Raw genomic sequence first — 21,332 nt, 5'->3', positions numbered from 1 at the left:
TTGATTCCAGCTTGTGTTTCATCCAGCCCAGCATTTCTCATGATGTACTCTGCATGTAAGTTAAATAAGCAGGGTGACAATATACAGCCTTGACATACTCCTTTCCCAATGTTGAACCAGTCCATCGTTCCATGTCCGGTTCTAACTGTTACCTCTTGACCTGCATTCAGGTTTCTCAAGAGGCAGGTAAGGTGGTCTGGTATTCCCACCTCTTTAAGAATTTTCCACAGTTTGCTGTGATCCACACAGTCAAAGGCTTTAGCCTAGTCAATGAAGCAGAAGTAGATGTTTTTTTGGAACTCTCTTGCTTTTCCTATGATCCAGAGGATATTGGCAATTTGATCTCTGGTTCCTCTGCCTTTTCTAAATTCAGCTTGAACATTTGGAAGTTCTCAGTTCCCATACTGTTGAAGCCTAACTTGGAGAATTTTGAGCATTACTTTGCTAGTATGTGAAATGAGTGCAGTTGTGAGGTAGTTCGAACATTCTTAGGGTTCCCTAGTGGCTCAGTTGGTAAAGAATCTGTGCAATGCAGACCTGGGTTGGGACTGGAGAAGGAAATGACAACCCACTCCAGCATTCTTGCCTGGAGAATTCCATGGACAGAGGAGCCGGAGCTACAGTCCACGGGATCGCAAAGAGCTGGACATGACTGTGTGGCTAACTTTTTTGAACATTTTTGGCATTACCCTTCTTTGGGATTGGAATGAAAACTGCCCTTTTCCAGTCCTGATGTTGCAGGAAGGGGGACCCCTTCCAGGGCCCAAAAGTGGGCTCTTGTCTAACACTTGGAAATGAACTGTCTGAGGAGACACATCTGCTGACAAAGCAAGAGACTTTATTGGGAAGGGGCGCTGGGTGGAAAGCAGGAGGGGAAGGGAACCCAGGAGAACTGCTCTGCCACGTGGCTCGCAGTCTCGGGTTTTATGGTGATGGGATTAGTTTCCGGGTTGTCTTTAGCCAATCATTCTGACTCAGGATCCTTCCTGGTGGTGCACGCCTTGTTCAGCCAAGATGCATGCCGGAGAGAAGGATTCTGGGAGGTGGTCAGACATGTGGTGTTTCCTTTTGACCTTTCCTGAACTCTTCCAGTTGGTGGCAGCTTATTAGTTCTGTGTTCCTTACCAGGACCTCCTGTCGTAAAACCATAGTAACCATGCAAGTGGTTACTATGGTGCCTGGCCAGGGTGGGCGGTTTCAGTCAGTGTGCTTGCCCTAACACTGTGGCCACTGCTGAGTTTTCCAAATTTGCTGGCATATTGAGTGCAACACTTTCACAGCATCATCTTTTAGGATTTGAAGTAGCTCAGCTGGAATTCCATCACCTCCACTAGCTTTGTTCGTAGGGATGCTTCCTAAGGCCCACTTGACTTCACACTCCAAGATGTCTGGCTCTAGGTGAGTGGTCACACCATCGTGGTTATCTGGGTCATTAAGATCTTTTTTGTATAGTTGTGTGTATTCTTGCCACCCCTTCTTAATCTCTTCTGCTTCTGTTAAGTCCATACCATTTCTGTTCTTTATTGTGCCCATCTTTGCATAAAATGTTCCCTTGGTATCTCTAATTTTCTTGAAGAGATCTCTAGTTTTTCCCATTCTATTTTTTCATTATGACCCTCCACAACGTCAATCAAGGGAAACACGGACTCTGTCGACCTTTGCCCCAATTCTATGCTGAATTCCTCTCTAACCCCTGATCCATATCATCAAGGAACATGCCAGCCTGCAGAAAGTAAAAGGTGGACAAATTAACATGCTCACTTCTACCCTTCTCCACACCCAGCCCCTCCTGCTTAAAGTATGTGGCACTAAGGATTTTTTAAAATTAAATATTGGAGTAATGACTCTATTGAAAGAGTTGTCCTGCTCCTCATTTTATGCTGACCAATTGGATTTTAAAGAGTGTCTCCCAAAGGCAATGGAGTTTTGCTTTGTCTTAGTTAATGCTGAGCATTGAGCATTCGTGGCTGCTGTTAGATTTAATTGTCTCTTCAGGCTACTTCCTACAGTTTATAATAAAACCATTATGAAAATAGGGCAGTCATCCAGAGTATAGGATTTGCTGGCGGCTGTGGGAGGGAAGAGGAGGGGTAGGGAGCAGGCAGAGACAAACAAGCTTTGGGGTTCTGATACTTACCTCCCCCTTCTGAATTTTAGATATTGTTTGGGGCTGGTGGAGGAATAAATGTACAGATATTCTTTGTTTCTTTGTGTGTGCGTGTTTTCTATCAGTCGTGGTCCATATTCACAACCACTTACCTAAGTTTGAGTTATAATGTGACAATCTTTTGTGTACTTTTTTTTTTGGCCACGCTGTGTAGCACATGAGATATCATAGTTACCCAACCAGGAATCAAACCTACATCCCCTGCATTGGAAGCACAGAGTCTTAACCAGCAGACTACCAGTGAAGTTCCTATGTTCTATTTTTAAACTTGGCGTTATATTACATTTTTAATGATGTTACTTATTCCTCATGCTGTGCTGTGTGCTGTGTACTCAGTCATGTCCTACTCTTTGCCACTCCATGGACTGTAGTCTGTCTGGCTCCTCCGTCCATGGGATTTTCCAGCCAAGCATACTGGAGCAGGTTGCCATTTCCTCTTCCAGGGGATCATCCCAACCCAGGGATTGAACCTGCACCTCCTGCGTCTCCTGCATTGCAGGCAGGTTCTTTACCACGGAACCACTAAGGAAGTTTCCTTATTCCTTATGAGTAGTTTTTAAAAACAAACACAGCTTTCCTTTCTCTCTGACTGCAATTGTAAAGTATATTCATCATTCTTAAAAATGCAGACAATATGCAAAGAAACTGAAAAATTCCCCTCGATATTTTGAAGTGTATCCTTCAAAACTTTTTTCTATATATACAAATACATACAAAAATGGGATCATACCACCCTGCCAAATTACCCATGACATTTTTCACAGAACTAGAACAAATAATCCTAAAATTTATATGGAATCATAAAAGATCCAAATTGCCAAAGCAATAATGAGGAAAAAGAAGAAAGTAGGAGGCCTAACCTCCCAGACTTAAGACGATACTACAAAGCTACAGTATCAGAATAGCATGGCATTGGCACAAAAACTGACATGTGGATCAATAGAATAGAATAGAGAAATAAACCCACACACCTACAGCCAATTAGTCTTCAACAAAGGAGGTAAGAATATACAAATAAAAAAAAAAAATTAGTCTTTCTCCAAGTGGTGCTGGGAAAGCTGGAGAGCCACAAGCAAACCAATGAAGTTAGAACACACTCGCACACTGTACACAAAAATAAACTCACACTGGCTTAAAGGCTGAAATACAAGACATGACACTGTAAAAACCTCTAGAAGAGAATATAAGCAAAACATGCTCTGACATAAATCGTACCAATGTTTTCTTAGATCTGTCTCCCAAGGCAATAGAAATAAAAGCAAAAATAAACAAATGGAGCCTAATCAAACTTAGAAGCTTTTGCACAGCAAAGGAAACCATAAAGAAAATGAAAAGACAACCACGAACTGGAAGAAAATATTTGCAAATACTGTGACCAACAAGGGCTTAATGTCTAAAATAAACAAACAGCTCATACAACTCGATAAGAAAACAACAAACAACTATCAAAAAATGGGCAGACCACCTAAATAGACATTTCTCCAAAGAAGACATACAGATGGCCAACGGGCACATGAAAAGATACTCACATCACTAATTATTATAGAAATGCAAACCAAAATCACAATCAGCTACCACCTCACACTGGTCAGAACGGTCATTATTATTATTTTTTTTAATCTACAAAAAAAAGTGCTGGGGAGGATGTGGAGAAAATGGAACCCTCCTACACTGTTAGTGGAAATGTAAATTGGTGGAAATGGAAAACAGTATGGAGGTTCCTCAAAAACGAAAAATAGAGTTGCCACATGATTCAGCAATCCAAATCCTGGGCATATATCCAGACAAAAACCATAATTCAAAAAGATACATGCAGCCCTACGTTTGTAGCAGTAGTATTCAGAAAGCCAAGACATGGAAGAACCCAAATGTCAATTGACAGGTGAGTGGTTAAAGAAGATATGCCACACATATATATACAATGGAACACTACTCAGCCATAAAAAGGAAAGAATGCCATTTGGAGCAATATGGATGGACCTAGAAATTATCATACTAAGTGAAGTAAGTCAGAAAAAGTAAGACAAATGCCATATAATATTGCTTATAAGTGGAATCTAAAATATGGCATAGGGGCTTCCCTGGTGGCTCAAGGAAAGAATCCGCCTGCCAATGCAGGAGACATGGGTTCAGTCCCTGATCTGGGAAGATCCCACATGCCACGGAGCCATTAAGCCCATGTGTCGCAACTATTGAGCCTGTGCTCTAGAGCCTGAGAGCCGGAAATACTGAGCTCACGTGCTGCAACTCTTGAAGCCTGAGCGCCCTAGAGCCCATGCTCCAAAACAAGAAAAGCCACCAAAATGAGAAGCCCGTGTACCACAACTAGAGACTGGCCCCACTCTCCGCAACTAGAGAAAAGCCTGTGTACAATAACAAAGATTCAGCAAGTCAAGAAAAAGAGAAAACTAAGCTAAAAACAGATACAATAAAAAATTTAAAAAATTTTTTAAATTTTATTTTATTTTTAAACTTTACATAATTGTATTAGTTTTGCCAAATATCAAAATGAATCCGCCACAGGTATACATGTGCTCCCCATCCTGAACCCTCCTCCCTCCTCCCTCCCCGTACCATCCCTCTGGGATTAAAATTTTTAATAATAAATAATACATTTAAATTTTAAATAATAAATAAATTATAAATAATAAAATATGACACAAAGGAACTTATCTACGAAACAGGAATAGACTCACAGACAGAACAGACTTGTTGCCGTCAGAGAGGGGTGGTGGGGGAAGGGTGGCTTAGGGGTTTGGGATTAACAGATGCAAACTATTACACAGAGCATGGTAAATAGGGAGCTATATTCCATATCCTGTGATAAACCATAATGGAAAAGAATGAGAGAAAGAATGTTTATCTATGTATAACTGATCACTTTGCTGTACAGTAAAAATCAGCACAACATTGTAAATCAACTATACATATACCAATAAAATACATTTTAAAATAAATGGGATCATACCATACGTGGTATTTTAGTTTGTTTTCCACATCATTAAATATAGAGTAGTAATCTAAAATTTTAAAAATTTAATTCATATTTAATCTAAATTATTCATATAAATTTAATTTGTATAGTGAAAATCAGTCATATCTTAATAACTGGGCTTCTTCCTTCATGGCTCACATGGCCAAGAATCTGCCAGCAATGCAGGAGATTCGCACTGGATCCCTGAGTGGGGAAGATCCCCAGGAGAAGATCCAGTATTTTTGCCTGGAGAATTCCATGGACAGAGGAGGCTGGCGGGCTATAGTCCATGGAGTCACAGAATCAGACATGTATTTTAATAATCAGTACTATTTTAGTAGTGAAGTATTTTTTAATTGATTTTAACTTTAATATTAGTATAGTATTTTTTAAAGTATTGATGTGCCACAGTTTATTTACCCTTTCCTATCCATGACAGCTGTTTCCAAACTGTTACCACCGTAACTTTCCTCATTTACATCTTCTCTGCTGCTGCTGCTGCTGCTAAGTTGCTCCAGTCGTGTCCGACTCTGTGCGACCCTGTGGACAGCAGCTCCTCTGTCCACAGGATTCTCCAGGCAAGAATACTGGAGTGGGTTGCCATTTCCTTCTCCTATATCTTCTCTCCATAGGGCTAATTCCTCTAAGTAGAATTGGGAAAGAATCTGCCTGCAATTCGGGAGACACAGGCTTGACCCCTGGGTTGGGAAGATCTCCTGGAGAAGGAAATGACAATCCACTCCAGTATTCTTGCCTGGAGAGAATTCCATGGACAGAGGAGCCTGGCAGGTTACAGTCCATGGAGTCTCAAAGAGTCAGACATGACCGAGTGCCTACACTTGCAGAATTTATGGGTCAAAGCAAACGCCTATTTAACATTTTGTAATACATTTTTTTTAAACTAATTACCACTCCCAGTAGAAGTGTGCCAAAGAGGTCCTCTCCCCTCACTCTTGCCAATATAATTACCCTTCTTAAAACAGTCGAAAAATAGTCTTGAATTAATGTTCAGAGAACACACCTTCCAGTCTGGAAACAAACCCACCTTGTCCTCTAGGGAAGTCAAAGTGCAGTCGCTCAGTTGCGTCCAACTCTTTGCAACGCCATGGACTGTGGCCCACCAGGCTCCTCTGTCCATGGGATGCTCCAGGCAAAGAATATTGGAGTGGGGTGTCATTTCCTTCTCCAGAGGATCTTCCCGACCCAGGGATCGAGCCTGGGACTCCCTCATTGCAGGCAGATTCTTGACCATCTGAGCCACCCGGAAAGCTTACAACCTCTAGTTAAATATTCCTGTCACTCGCAGGTACCGCCGCCAGATGACGAGAGAGAGGCCTGGGAAGACCGTGCGGCAGCAAGTCAGCAGACGGCGCGCTGACCCCTGCGGTCGAAGGCGGGGGAGAGAGAGGACCAAACCGAGTGGAGAAAACGGGACCTGGGCCCAGAAAACAGGAAGGGACCGGCCAGGAGAGGGTGTCCAGCGATCCAAAGAAGATGCTGGTTAGGTGAGGGGACCGGGGCCGCAAGGTCTTACCACCTCCCTGACCCGCACGGCGAGCTGATGGGGGATGCAAGGGGCCGCGTAAGAGACGAGGGGGCGGCGTAGCCCCGCGCCCTGGAGCGCCTCCAGGACAAGCCGGCTGGAGAGACGCGCGGACCCCGCCAGCCCCCTCTACGCCTGCGGCCTGGCTTCCCCCGAGGGCGACGCAGGAGGGAAAAGCCAGGCCAGACGGACTCCTACCCGAACCTCGGCGCTGCCCCTCGTGGCGGCGGACCCAAGGCAAATGACGGGAATTCTGTGCTTCTCGGCTGGTGTTTCAGGAAATGGGATCACGACTGAGACCTGGGGCTTCCCAGTTGTGATCCCGGGGCTTCCCTCGTGGCACTGTCGGTAAAGAATACAGCTGCAATGCAGGAGACGTAAGAGACCTGGGTTCGATCCCTGGGTCAGGAAGATCCCTTGCAGAAGGAAATGGCAACCCACTCCAGTATTCTTGCCTGGAGAATCCCATGGACAAGGAACCTGGCAGACAACAGTCCGTGGGGTCACAAGTATCGGACACGACTGAGAGACTAAACCACCACCACCCCTGGGACCTACCCCGGGGAAGAGGTATGAGGGTTAATTGAGGTAGTACTTGGTGGCTAGTATTTTTGTATACTCCCTAAAAACACCACCACCATCCACTCACCACCCAACACAGTGGGCTTCCTCCCTCCTGGAGGCTACGAATGATGGAAGAGAAGATGCATCCCGGGAGAGCCTGACGATGCTACGTTCTCCCTGCATCCTCTACCACATTGTCCCCTGTCCTAAAAGGACGGCTAGGAAACCTCTTCTCGCTCTCCTTTAGGGGGAAGCCCACAGGGTAGCCCACTCTGTAAACGAGGGGGCTTGAATGGTAGGCAGGCAGGAGAATTATTCCTAAAACCTTACCCACGTTCAAAATCGAGAGCACCCGACAGTTCTCTTGGGAGACGGGGTGCCCGCCCCTCTTGGGCAGCTGTGTGCCCCGACAAAATCCGGGGTGTGCCTGGCCCAAGCTGCTGGCTTGCAGGGCGGGCTCCAGGGCACCCCGAGGAACCCGGGCCGCGTGGGGGAGGGGCGCTGGGCTCTGTGTTGGCCGTTGCCATGGTTTTGCCCGGAGTTCCGAGTGCCACTCCCTGAGTCACCGGGGGCGAGGGGACCCGGGGAGTGCCGCTATGAAGCCCATCAGCGCTCCTGTTGAGATGGAAGCCTCTGATGGGCAGGCGGACGAAAGGGAGGAGCCACTAGAGCAGGTGAAGTGGGGCTGGGGGTGTGAGGGGGGAAGGAAAGGAGGGCCCTGCAGGGGCTGGCTTGGGAAGGCAGAGAAGATAAGTGTCAAGGAAGAAGAGGGGGGGGGGGGGGGAAATGGTGAGGTTCACCAGTTCGTAAGAGACTGAGAGAACAAGAGAAGGTTAACTCATCCAGACAGATGTTTATCCAGGACATAGATACCTGGCAAGATAATGGGGGTGGGGATTCCTGGCAAGATGATTGTCAGTTATGAAGACTCACAGGCTGGTGTGTGTGTGTGTATGAACATGTGTCATGGTCTGTATGGTTTGTATGGAGTGTTTGTCCAGTTGACTAGTCAGGGTTCCCTCTGGAGTCTGGAGGAGCCTGTCCTGGAACTTCCTGTGCCCCCTGAACACAGGCAGGACTTTAATGCTCACTTGTGTTTTGACTCCCCCATGAGGCATGCAGAATCTTAGTTCCTTGACCAAGGATTGAACCTGTGTCCCCTGCAGTGGAAACTTGGAGTCTTAACCACTACGCCACCAGGGAAGTCCCTACGCTCCCTTTTCTGGGAGGCTTTTTAAAGGGCAGGTGTAAACCTCATGTCAATCTAATCCTGTGCTCTGACTTCAAGTGTTATTCTGAAGTCACCTCACTGTGATTCATTTTCAACTTCTTTTGCCCCAGCTTGCTGCCAGAAAGTTCCTTCTCATCATCACCATTACTGTCAGCCACTTTCCTGAGTGCCTGTTAGCCTGGCAAGAAGCTAAAGATTAGGGATACAAAGAAGTGGGCCTGGGACTTAGGAACTCAATAAGTGTTTGCTGAATGAGCGAGTAAATAAATGATGATCATTCCCCCAAGGAGTTACTTAAGCATCTCAGGTACCCTCTGCTCATCTGTAACCAAAAATAAAGAGTTCTAGCCTTACAGAATCTGTGGGAGAATAAAATGAGTTAATGTTGGTACTTCCTTGATGGTCCAGTGGTTAAGAATCCTCCTTGCAAATCAGGGGACATAGGTTCCATCCTCGGTCCAGAAATATCCCACATGCCTCAGAGCAACTAAGCCCCTGAGCCTATGAAGCCTGCAAGCCCTAGAGCCATGCTCCACAGGGGAAGCCATTGCAAGGAGAAGGCTTCATACCACAACAAAGAATGGCTCCTGCTTGCCACAACTAAACAAAGCCTACATGCAGCAATGAAGACCCACTATGGTCAAAAAAGTAAATAAATAAAAAATTTTTTTAAAAAAAGAATCCACCCTCCAATGCAGAGGACCCAGGTTCCATCCCTGGTTGGGGAACTAAGATCGCATATGCTGTGAAGTAACTAAGCATGCTCACTGCAACTAGAGAGAAAGCCCACAAGCCACAGTGAAGACCTAGTGCAGTCCTCCCCTCAAAAAAAAAAAAGAAGTTAACCATACACGGAAAGAGTTCAGTTCAGTCGCTCAGTTGTGTCCAACTCTTTGCAACCCCATGCACTGCAGCACACCAGGCTTCCCTGTCCATCACCAACTGCCAGAGTCCACCCAAACTCATGTCCATTGAGTCGGTGATGCCATCCAACCATCTCATCCTCTGTCATCCCCTTCTCCTCCTGCCTTCAATCTTTCCCAGCATCAGAGTCTTTTCCAATGAGTCAGTTCTTCCCATCAGGTGGCCAAAAAGTTATTGGAGCTTCAGCTTCAGCATGAGTCCTTCTAATAAATATTCAGGACTGATCTCCTTTAGGATGGACTGGTTGGATATCCTTGCAGTCCAAGAGACTCTCTCAAGAGTCTTCTCCATCACCACAGTTCTAAAGCAGCCATTCTTTGGCGCTCAGCTTTCTTTATGATTCAAAACAAAAAGAGTTAGTGTTTGTCAAGTGCTTTGCAAAGTTAGTTAGTATACAGAGCTATAATATTATAAAAGAAATGGATTAGGTGTTCTTGGTTTTCTAAGCAGGAATTCTCAGAGATGGGTTTCCTTTTCCCAGGGCTCACTGGCCCGAGAGCTGGGTCAAAGAGGAGGTCACTGGGAAAACGGAGAAGGGCTTTGGCTGGCATCTGGATCAGTGATTGCCCAGCACTGCCTCTCAGGAGCAGTAGCTCTAGGCCCCCAGCTGACTGCTGCCCCTGCCTCCTCCAGGGGACGAATGCACCCAGCTTAGAGAGGCGCTCCAGTACCACCCCAGCCAAAGACTCCCTTGTGCGCCATGCCAAGGGCCTCGACCGGGACACCTTCAAAATTGTGAGTAAGGGGCCAGCCTGGGACCCGTACCCTATTCCCTACAGGTCAGGAGACCTGGGTCAGAAGCTGGCAGGCCTCGGATCCACAGTTCATGGCCCCACTGGACACCCTCTTGGGAAGGAAGTGGCCTTCTCACATAACACTGGGTCGGAAGGGCTGCAGCTGGGCCACCTGCGGGCTATGTGGGGTGTCCAACTTTCTCTTCTTTCTCCTATGGCCCCTCACTTCCCCTGTTGCCTCCTCAGTGTAAAGAATATCTAAGGCCACTGAAGAAGTTCCTGCGTAAGCTGCACCTGCCAAAGGACCTTCCCCAGAAGAAAAAACTGAAGTACATGAAGCAGAGCCTGGTGGTCCTAGGGGACCACATCAACACCTTTCTGCAGCACTACTGCCGAGCCTGGGAAATCAAGCACTGGAAGAAGTAGGACAGCCTCCCTACCCTGACCATGACCCTCTCTCCTGGGCCACTCCCTCCAGAATCGAGGTCACTCCTTAGTGAAAATCTCCTAGTCCTTCATCTTAGTGTGGAAGGGTCAGGATCCTGGAGTGAGTGTGGTGAAGAGGGGTGGAGAGAACAGCACCCTCTAGTGACTCAGGGCAGCACTGAATGGATAAAGGACTCTCCTCACCTGGGGATAGGAGTTCAGTTCAGTTCGGTTGCTCAGTGGTCTCTTGGTGACCCCACGGACTGCAGCACGCCAGGCCTCCCTGTCCATCACCAACTCCTGGAGTTTACTCAAACTCATGTACATTGAGTCGCTGATGCCATCCAACCATCTCATCCTCTGTCATCCCCTTCTCCTCCCACCTTCAATCTTTCCCAGCATCAGGGTCTTTTCAAATGAGCCAGCACTTTGCATCACGTGGCCAAAGTATTGGAGTATTTCAGCTTCAGCATCAGTCCTTCCAATAAACATTCAGGACTGATCTCCTTTAGGATGGACTGGTTGGATCTCCTTGCAGCCCAAGGGACTCTCAAGAATCTTCTCCAACACCATAGTTCAAAAGCATCAATTCTTCAGCACTCAGCTTTCTTTATGGTCCAACTGTCACATCCATACATGACCACTGGAAAAATCATAGCCTTGACCAGACGGACCTTTGTTGGCAAAGTAATGTCTCTGCTTTTGAATATGCTGTCTAGGTTGGTCATAACTTTTCTTCCAAGGAGAAAGCGTCTTTTAATTTCATGGCTGAAGTCACCGTCCACAGTGATTTTGAAGGTGTTAGTTGCTCAGTCATGTCTGACTCTGTGTGATCCATTGGCTGTAGCCCTCCAGGCTCCTCTGTCCATGGGATTTTCCAGGCAAGAATACTGGAGTGGATTGCCATTCCCTCCTCCAGGGGATCTTCCAACCCAGGGATCAAACCCAGGTCTCCTGCATTGCAGGCAGATTCTTTACTATCTGAGCCACCAGGGAAGCCCAAACAGTGATTTTGGAGCCCCCCCAAAAAAAGTCTGACACTGTTCCCACTGTTTCCCCATCTATTTGCCATGAAGGGATGGGACTGGATGCCAAGATCTTAGTTTTCTGAATGTTGAGCTTTAAGCCAAGTTTTTCACTCTCCTCTTTCACTTTCATCAAAAGGCTCTTTAGTTCTTGGCTTTCTGCCATAAGGGTGGTGTCATCTGCATATCTGAGGTTATTGATATTTCTCCCGACAATCTTGATTCCAGCTTGTGCTTCTTCCAGCCCAGCGTTTCTAATGCTGTACTCTGAATAGAAGTTAAATAAGCAGGGTGACAATATACAGGCTTGACATACTCCTTTCCCTATTTTGAATCGGGGTGGGAGGAGTGGGGGAAAGAACTCTGATAGAATAACTGCTGCGTGCTGTGGGGGCTCATCACCAAATACAGGGGATTCAAGGCCTGGAGAATCCTGCCCTCCAAGCGCCCAACCAAAAATTCAGGGGGCAGGGGTGGTCCAGGACGGGTGGTCCTGGCCGTAAGGCAGGTGTGGGGGGGAGAGGGGCTGGGCTCCTCCCCTCTCAGCCTCGGTCCCGCCTCCTTCGGCCTCGGCCCCGCCCCCTCAGCCTCGGTTCCCCTCCCTTGCAGGATGCTCTGGCGGTTTGTCTCCCTCTTCTCAGAATTGGAGGCGAAGCAGCTTCGCAAACTCTACAAGTATACCAAGAACAACCAGACCACCAAGTTCCTGGTGAGGCTCCTCCCTGGCCGGCAGAGGGCTGGGTGGCGTGTTTTTGAATTATAGGGGGAGATCTGAGCCTGAAGGGCTGTGGTTTTTGTTTTTGTTTTTTTTTGGCCACAGCATGTGGCATGAGGGATCTTAGTTAGCTGACCAGGGATGGAATCTGGGCCCCCAGGGGTGAAAGTGCAGAATCCTCAACACTGGACTGGCAGGAAATTTCCTGAAGAGCCCTGTGATAGAACAAGTACTCTTTAGTCCTTCCCATGCTCATTGCCTGAGGAAAACTCCACTGCCTCCGGGGTGGGCACAGAGTGGGCTCAGGAGGCCAGAGACTCAGCTTCACCCTCCACTGCCACACCCTGAGCAGGAGCAGGGACGTTCCTGAGGAGCCGTGGGTGGGGACGACCCAGGCCAGGCAGAGAGGCATAGCCAGCTTGGGGGAGGCTATGGAGACCATTGCAAAGGCCAGAGGATAAATATCCCGGGTAGGCTTTGTCCCAAAACAGTGATTCTCAAACATCTTAGTCTCAGATCACTTCTCCCCTCTTAATTTTTATGGTGCTTAGTTGCTAAGTTGCATCTGACTCTTTGCAACCCCGTAGACTGTAGCCTGACAGACTCCTTGGTCCATGGGATTTCCCAGGAAGGAATGCTGGAGTGGGTTGCCATTGCCTTCTCCAGGGGATCTTCCCGATCCATGAATCAAACCTGTGACATTGCTTTCTATTTTTGCAGATCTCTTTAGTGTCTGGCTTAATAGAAGACACTTGGCTTCTCATATCTGCTTTTGCTCACTCTCTTACGATATAATGATTTGGTACATAAGAAAATCCAGCCTCCTACTGATATATATATATATATATATATATATATATATATATAATTATTAATAGAAAGGAGAGGAGTATTTTATTAGCATTTTCAGATAAAAGTGAATATTTTTTGACACCAAAACTCAGCAAGTGGCAGTTACTTAACTGCAACGTTGAATCTGAAACCATATCAATGGATGTTTGTTTATTAAGCTGTTTGTTTTCATTTTATACCACATCACACAGCAGGATCTTAGTTCCCTGACCAGGACTGAACCCATGCTTCCTGCAGAGCAAGTGCAGAGTCCTAACCTCTGGACCATCAGGGAATTCCTTCAATGAATGTTTTAAAATAGACTTTTTTTAAAAAAGCAGTTTTAGGTTTATAGAATAATTGGGGGTAAAGCACAGAGTTCCCATATTTACCCTTTCCTGTTTTCCTTATTGGGGCTTCCCTGGTGCATTGGAGAGGTACATTCGTATCTTTGATGAGCCAATATGGATACACTGTTAATAAATAATGTCCATGGTTTACATTAAGGTGCATTCCTTGTTTTGTACATTCTGTAGGTTTTGACAAATATACAGTAACACGTATCCACCATTACAGTGAAGAAAGGAAGTTTCATTGCCCTAAAAATCCCCAGTGCTCTGCCCATTCATCCCCCCTTCTCCCCTCAAGGCCCTTGGCGACCACTGATATTTTTACTGTCTCCATAGTTTTTCCTTTTCTGGACTGTATAATTGGAAGGTATAGTTGGAATCATACAGTATGTAGCCTTTTCAGATTTGTTATCAATGAACTTTTCACACTAGGTTACATTAGAATCCATTGATTTCTCTCCTGCACTCTGAGTGGATCCCACTTTTCAGGCAGTCTGTGAGGTTAGAATATTTCACAGAGCACCCTTTGAGAAGCACTGTCCAAAAGAATAATTACAGGGAACAGTGTTTATGTATTAGGAAACTTTACGTTCCTTCATGTCATTCTTCAAAAGTAACCCTAGGTGGTAATTAGAATTGTTATCCACAGTGTATAAATGAGGGTGCCAGATCTAGGGAGGTGAAGGAACTTGATCCAGACCACGCAGCAAATGGGAAGGACAGAGCTGGGTTCAAACATAATCTCATTCAAAGGAGAGCCCTGCTCTGACCTTATCCTGCCCATTGCTCCAGCTGGGCAGCTATAATGGCATCCTCAGTTGGTAAAGAATCCTCCTGCAATGGAGGAGACCCCAGTTCAATTCCTGGGTCAGGAAGATCCCCTGGAGAAGGGATAGGCTACCCAATCCAGTATTCTTGGGCTTCCCTTGTGGCTCAGCTGGGAAAGAACTGCCTACAATGCAGGAGACCTGGGTTCAATCTCTGGGTTGGGAAGATCCCCTGGAGAAGAGAAAGGCTACTCACACCAGTATTCTGGCCTGGAGAATTCCATGGACTGTATGGTCTATGGGGTCACAAAGAGTTGGATGTGACTTTCACTTTCTCTGTGGGTCTTTGTTTCATTCTCTGAACATGAATATGGGGATAGATTCAGTGATTCCTTCTAAGAATTTGAAGAGCTGCCATTTTAGTCATTCCTAGATTTCAGCAGCCAAGGAACTTTCAAAAGATGTTTCCAGGCTCTCGATTTTAATTTTGCAAAGGACTTTAAAAAATAAGCACCAGGATTTCCCTGGGTGTCCAGTGGCTAAGACTCTGCCCAGTGCAGGGGAGCCGGGTTCAATCCCTGGTCAGGGAATTACATCCCACATGCAGCAACTAAGAGTTCTCATGCCACAGCTAAAGATCCCACATGCTACAGCTAAAACCCAGCACAGCCACGCATGCCTAGTTGCTTCAGTCGTTCGTGTCTGATTCTTTGCGACCCCATGGACTGCAGTCCGCCAGGCTCCTCCATCCATGGGGTTCTCCAGGCAAGAACACTGGAGTGGGTTGCCATGCCCTCCCCCACCTAGCACAGCCAGATAAATATTTTTTTTAAGTCCCATTGTTTCATTACAAACACATAATATGCTCAAAAACCAGAGGGAGGAGATACTGCAAAGGAAAGAACCACCCAAGAAGACAGAGTTGGCAGCCTGACCTCAAGATCCCCATGATCCCCCCTCTGCCCCCCAACATCTGTGGTCCTCACTCCATCCTGGCTGCCCAAGCGTGAGGTGCAGCCTGGCCGCAGCAGCTTCCTAACACGGGCAGGGCTCGGGCTCTGGCAGGCGGCCCCTCTCTCCTCCTCAACACTCTGGTCCCCTTGCAGATGGCCTTCTGCCCCTTGGACGCCCCGGAGAGCTCCTTGCTGGCTGACCAGGAGGACAGTCTGCCCAAGCTCTGCACTGCCTGGGGGCTCCGCAGCCACCTCAATGGCATGAAGGAGAGGCTGTCCAAGCTGCAGGCCCCGGGCCACCCAGCCCGCCTGCTGAAGGAGCTGAGAGCCAGGGGCCCCCGCAGGAGAGGTATGCCCGGAGGAGCGGCCCGTCTGCCCCCCGGGAGCGCCTGACCTGGTCCTCTTCCAGCCATCCCATCTTCTCTTCTGCCCTGCATTTCTCTTTGTCCATTTTCCTTCCCCTTCTCCACTTTTTCTTTTCTCTTTTTCTCCTCCTCTCTTAGGTCATCTCACTGTAGGAAATTTGAAATGTTTGTGCATGCACGCTCAGTCGTGTCTGACCCCATAGACTGTCGCCTGCCAGGCGCCTCTCTCCCTGGGATTTGCCAGATAGGATAAAACAGAAAAGTCACCCATGACCCACAGGCAGGACTAATAATCATATTTAGGTGTGTTTCCTTCCTGTTCCATCTCAGTTTCCCCCTGGAGGTCTCGGGAAATGTGCCTTTTCCAGCTAACAGGTAAACAAAGGCATGCTCCCATACGATCAGAAGCAGAGCCATTTCTAGTGGCCAAGAGCAGAGACTCCCGGGAAGTGGCCGAGCAGCAGGCTGTGCCTTCTTGGTGTTGGGTGGGCCGTGGGTGGAAGGAAGGGGTCACTCCCCCAGGAAGGAGGCCGTCCAGCCAGATGGGCTGGGAACGGCCTTCCCAGTGACCATGGCCCTTGGACGGAGGCTGTGGGCTTAAAGGACAGAGTCTTCAGTGAGGGGTGCCCAGCAAGGCTGGAGTCTGTGAAGGCCCGTTCCGGGCACTAAGGATCAGAGAGATGTTAGACCTCCTACCTCTCACCCTTCTGGAACTGGCTTCTGAGGCCACGTGTAGCTGTTCTTGCTTAGCTCCTGTGGGAGAAAATGAAGGTGCACAGGGAAACCTAGGACCCCAGGGCGTGGTCCTAAACTGGACCCAGGGTGTGTCTCTGAAGGCCGGGCCTTCACACGCTCAGGGCCTTTTCAGCGGCTACAGCTGGACCAGAGGGAGCAGGGAGGTGAGGATGGTCGGTGAAGAGGGCCCATGGCCCTGAGCCCAGATTCGTGCCTGAGCTCTGTGGGGCCCATGGCCCTGGCGCCTACTGCTTAGATTGAGGAAGTGAAACGTACCATGGAATGAAGGGCAGTCGGTATCATTAAGATGATTTGGATCAGGCAGTCCATGAATCAGATGAGGAAAGTGTGGTTCAGGCTTCGGAGCCAGCATCTCCCTTACCAGGTGCATCGTGTCTCTTAATTTCACCCACCCCTGCAGCACCCAGAAGAGCTGGGCATGACCATCCGCCTTTCACTAATGATCAATCTCAGGTCATAGGGCAAAGGGTAGGTCCGGAGGTTTGGAAGGAGGTAGGTTTGGGACAGGCTTTAGAGAAAGGAAAAAGGAGAGAGACGAGGGAGACAAAGAGGTGGAATGGAGGTCTGTGTGGAGGTGAGACAGTGAGCACACAGGCTGGGCTTAGAGGTGAAGGATGGAGGGAGAGGGATAGAGTGGCAGGGAACAGGGAAAAGCTGCAGATGGCGTGTTAAGTTGGGCTTGAAATTGTGCTTCTTTTTTTAAAGTGTTTTTTATTATTTATTTATTTAATTTATTTATTTATTTATTTTTAGAGCGGGGTAAAGTGTTTTTTAAAAAACTGCTTCTTTATTTGGGTCTTGGTTTCGGCACTCGGGACCCTCAGTCTTTGTTGCAGCATGCGGGACCTTTAGTTACAGCATTCGAACTCTGTAGAGGCATGTGAGCTGCAAGTGGAATCTAGTTCCCTGACCGGGGATGGAACCCTGGCCTCTGCCACTGGGAGTGCACAGTCCTAGCCACTGGGCCACCACAGATGCCCCTGAATTATAATTCTTAAAATAACATTTGATTACAAACACAAGCATACCCTAGAAAATTAGATAATATAGATTAACAAAAAATAAGAAAATATAAACATCACATTGTCCACCACTTTCCAGATGCTTTTCATGTATATAAACACCTGTATTAAACCAAAATGAGACCATGCTGAATGCGTGGTTTTGACTTGAACTTGCTTTTTTCAGATAATTATAGAAACCTTCCATGTCAACATCTTCATTGAATTAAATACTCCATTTTCAAATTTTCCCAATAGTCAGATCCCTTTTGCACTTAATTTCCCAAACCATGCATTTCACCTGGTTATGTCTCTTAGGTGAGGTGAAGTCACTCAGTCGTGTCCGACTCTTTGCGACCCCACGGACGGTAGCCTACCAGGCTCTTCCATCCATGGGATTTTCCAGGCAAGAATACTGGAGTGGGTTGCCATTTCCTTCTCCAGAGGATCTTCCCGACCCAGGGATCAAACCGAGGTCTCCCGCATTGTAGACAGACGCTTTACCGTCTGAGCCACCAGGGAAAAGTCTCTCTTAACCTGAGTCTCCCTTTTCTTCCACCCCGACATGTTGAAGAGATCAGGCTACTGTTCTGCAGACTGTTCCACCTCCTGCTCTTTTCTTGTTGCTTCCATTTGGCATCTTTGAAGCTTGTTTCTCTCAGAGCAGGATTGTAGGTCAAGGGTCCCATGGATTCGTGTTAAAAACATTTCTGACGGGCATACATTTCAGACGAGGTGCTATTCTTCCTACTGTGTTACATGAGAAAACGCATACTACCAGGTGGGGCCACCAGGACCAGGTGAATCACTGTGTCTATCATGAAATTAAAAGTGACCTGTGCGGGGACTCCCCTGACAGTCCAGTGGTTAAGAATCCACCTTCCAACGCAGGGGCTGCAAGTTAGATCCCTGGTTGGGGAACTAAGATTTCACATGCCTCCAGGCAACTAAACTGTCACACCCATAGAGGGCAACCAAGATCCCACAAGCTGCAACGAAGCGACACAGCCAAAAATAAATAAATATTTCTTTTTTAAAAAAGAAAAGATCAGTGAAATCAACACCATCCCCCCAAATAGGACCTTCGTGGTGTTCCTTGGGCACTGTGTTCATGAATCAGTTCTTTACTTTTTTCATGAGTCAGTTCTTAAGTAAAAAGATGGCAATGGTGTTTGCAAACAACCCAGCAGCAAAGTACTGGAAACTGAGGAGTGAATGGAGACAGGAGTGGAGAGGAATCACAGAAGCCGGAGGTCTGTCCTGACTGTACCCCTGGCTTAGACTTTGAGCAGCCCATTTCCTTACTCTGCGCCTGCAGATCCTCAGCTGTAATCCCTCAGCTGTAAACTGGGGTGATTCCATCTCCCTACCCCACAGGGTTTCTGTGAGAAAAGGGTAAGGGACTTAGGTTGAAAGCAAGGTAAGCTTTTGCTGCTCTCCCACCACAGCCGGCAAATGTTACAGGCTGAGATTCTCTTACTATTTGTGATGTCACTGTCTCCGACCTTCCTCTTTTTCAGGTTCTAAGCTTCCTCAAGAGCCGAAACTCAAGAGAAGGAGGATTAAGGAAGCCCCAGACACTCCAGAGACCTGTCTATAGAAGACCCAGCTGGGGCTGAGGGCCAGCTTGCCCTGGATCCTAGAGCACTTGCACTTGAGGGGAGGGGGATATGAGGGACCAGTGAGGGGGAAGAAGAAGCTGTCTTTATCAAAAGGATGCTCAGTCCTAATTGTGTATAAATGGGACAAGAAAATAAACATCCTTTAGACAGTTCAACTTGGCTAATCATCGTCGTTCATTTTTTAAAAGTCATTTATTTGGTTGCACTGGGGCTTCACTGCTCTCTGCAGGCTCTCTCTAGTTGCAGAGAGCAGGGGAGGTCTCATTCTTTTTTTTTTTTTATTAAAAATAAATATTTGCCAGCCACCTTCTGAACAGCAAATGGCCTCCATATACACAGGTGAGTAAGAGGCAGTTTCTGTGTCAAGGACCGTCACAGTCTGGGGGAAACACACACACATGTAGACGTTATAACAGGGTAATGCCGGTGTCTGGGGAGGGCCTTAAGGGAGGTGACAGAGGCCTGATATGTGTCTGCCAGGAGAGAGCACAGGTGGGAGGGGAGTGGGCCAGGAGTCAGTCGGAGGGTGACAAGTCTGGTCCCTTCTTAAATCGTCTGCCCTTGATCCTGTGGGAACTTAGAGGGGACAGTGACAAGGGAGATGCCAGGCAGGGGAAGGAGTTGATGTGACGTGGGTATCAGCAAAGTACGAGGAAGTGAGAGAGGGTAGAGTCAGGAGACCAAAGAAGGAACTATATTAATCGTCCCAAGGGACTTACCTGGCTGTCCAGTGGCTAAGATTCCATGCTCCCAATGCAGGGGGCCCAGGTTGGACCCTTGGTTGGGGAACAAGATCCCACATGCCATAACTAAGAGCTCACATGCTGCCACTAAAGATGCTGCATGCCACATCCAAGACCTGGCTCAGCCACAAAACAATTTTTTTTTTAAAGGCAGCTGCATTTCTCCGGAGAAGGCAATGGCGCCCCACTCTAGTACTCTTGCCTGGAAAATCCCATGGACAGAGGAGCCTGGTGGGCTGCAGTCCATGGGGTCGCTAGGAGTCGGACTCGACTGAGCGACTTCACTTTCACTTTTCACTTTACTGCATTGGAGAAGGAAATGGCAACCCGCTCCAGTGTTCTTGCCTGGAGAATCCCAGGGACGGGGGAGCCTGGTGGGCTGCCGTCTATGTGGTCGCACAGAGTCGGACACGACTGACGCGACTTAGCAGCAGCAGCAGCAGCACTTCTCTAGGGCATTTTGAATGACTAAAGTAGAACTTCTTTTAAAAAGTCAATAGCCAATATTAACTCGGTACATTTCACATTAGAAATAACAACAGTTTGAAAAAACTGGCCACGCTCCAGGCAGAGCATCTGGCGCCCATGAAGGGTGGAGGGTGGGGTGGGGGTGGGGAACCAGAATAAATGTGTGTGACCCTTTTTCCTCTCCTCCTTCGATCTGTATTCAGGAGTAAATATTATCCAAGGTCTTAAATGGTAAAATGAACATCAGTCTAGACCTGAAGGCCAAGGACAGGAACGCACGAGTGGGGAGGGAGGCAGCCACCCCATCTCTCTGGTCCTCCCACCCCCACCCACTGCCTCCCAGAGGTGAGATGAGAGACGTTAAGGCAGGGGCCGGGGGTCAGCCTCATTGGGTGGTCCCCACCAGTCCTGACAAAGCAGGGAGGGTTTGTGAGAGAAGAGCAGCAGGTCGGAGCGTGTCTCAGACAACTGGGGGCTCTCCACTTTTCTCCCAAGCGATGTCACTGACAAGGTCGCAGGGGAAAAGCTGGGTGTTTAGGGAAAAGACCAAAATAAGGAAGTGACCTCTGTGTGTGAGGCAACACTGCCCCCTACAGGAATTCTGGAACTCTACAGCCTTCTCCTGTGCAAAGAGCCGGAGACCAGGAGCCAGTGTGGGAGATGCCTACCAGCCTCGAGGACAATCGGGAAGCCTGCAGGTAAAATGTGCAAGAGGTGAGCTTGGATTTGGAGGCTTTTTTTTTTTTTTTTTTGCTGCATCAGGTCTTAGTTGTGGCAGGTGGGCTTAATTGCCTTGAGGCGTGTGGGACCTTAGTTGCCTGACCAGGGATTGAACCCACATACGCTGCATTGGAAGGTGGAGTCTTAACCACTGGACCACTAGGGAAGTCCCTTTTTTGGGAGGGTAGGGGAGGCCTCCTAACTCTTTCCTTAAATTCAGTAGGTCTCAGAATTCTAAAAAGACAGATCACAAGACATTGCTCTGCTCAAAATACTCCAATAGCACAGAGGATTTTTAGAGCAGTGAACATACCCTGTGTGATACCAGAGTGCTGGATACATGCCGTCATACATTGGCCCAGACCCATAGGATGTGTGACACCAAGAGCAACCCTAATGTAAACTGTGGACTCTGGGTGATAATTCTCTATCAGTGTAAGTCCATCAGTCGTA

At 47.6% G+C, this 21,332-nt stretch overlaps 1 protein-coding gene across 1 annotated transcript; it reads left to right on the top strand.

Annotated features, from left to right (window-relative positions):
* Positions 1-7,782: 7,782 nt before the first annotated feature.
* CHCT1 (CHD1 helical C-terminal domain containing 1) lies at positions 7,783-19,103 on the top strand. Its single transcript, XM_019980828.2, has 6 exons — positions 7,783-7,922; positions 10,037-10,138; positions 10,384-10,559; positions 12,198-12,297; positions 15,358-15,553; positions 18,847-19,103. The coding sequence occupies exons 1-6, from the start codon at positions 7,845-7,847 to the stop codon at positions 18,924-18,926; spliced, it is 732 nt and encodes a 243-aa protein (XP_019836387.2). The 5' UTR covers positions 7,783-7,844; the 3' UTR covers positions 18,927-19,103.
* Positions 19,104-21,332: the final 2,229 nt, after the last annotated feature.

Source organism: Bos indicus, chromosome 19 (assembly GCF_029378745.1).
Source record: "Bos indicus isolate NIAB-ARS_2022 breed Sahiwal x Tharparkar chromosome 19, NIAB-ARS_B.indTharparkar_mat_pri_1.0, whole genome shotgun sequence".
Classification (NCBI taxonomy): domain Eukaryota; kingdom Metazoa; phylum Chordata; class Mammalia; order Artiodactyla; family Bovidae; genus Bos; species Bos indicus.
Note: the sequence above shows the minus strand (reverse complement) of the source record. Positions and strands in the feature narration are given on the sequence as shown.

Coding starts and splice junctions, on each gene's coding strand:
- CHCT1 (XM_019980828.2), top strand. CDS start 7,845: ATGAAGCCCATCAGCGCTCCTGTTGAGATGGAAGCCTCTGATGGGCAG. Junction 10,139..10,383: donor ACCGGGACACCTTCAAAATT/GTGAGTAAGGGG, acceptor TTGCCTCCTCAG/TGTAAAGAATATCTAAGGCC. Junction 15,554..18,846: donor CAGGGGCCCCCGCAGGAGAG/GTATGCCCGGAG, acceptor CCTCTTTTTCAG/GTTCTAAGCTTCCTCAAGAG.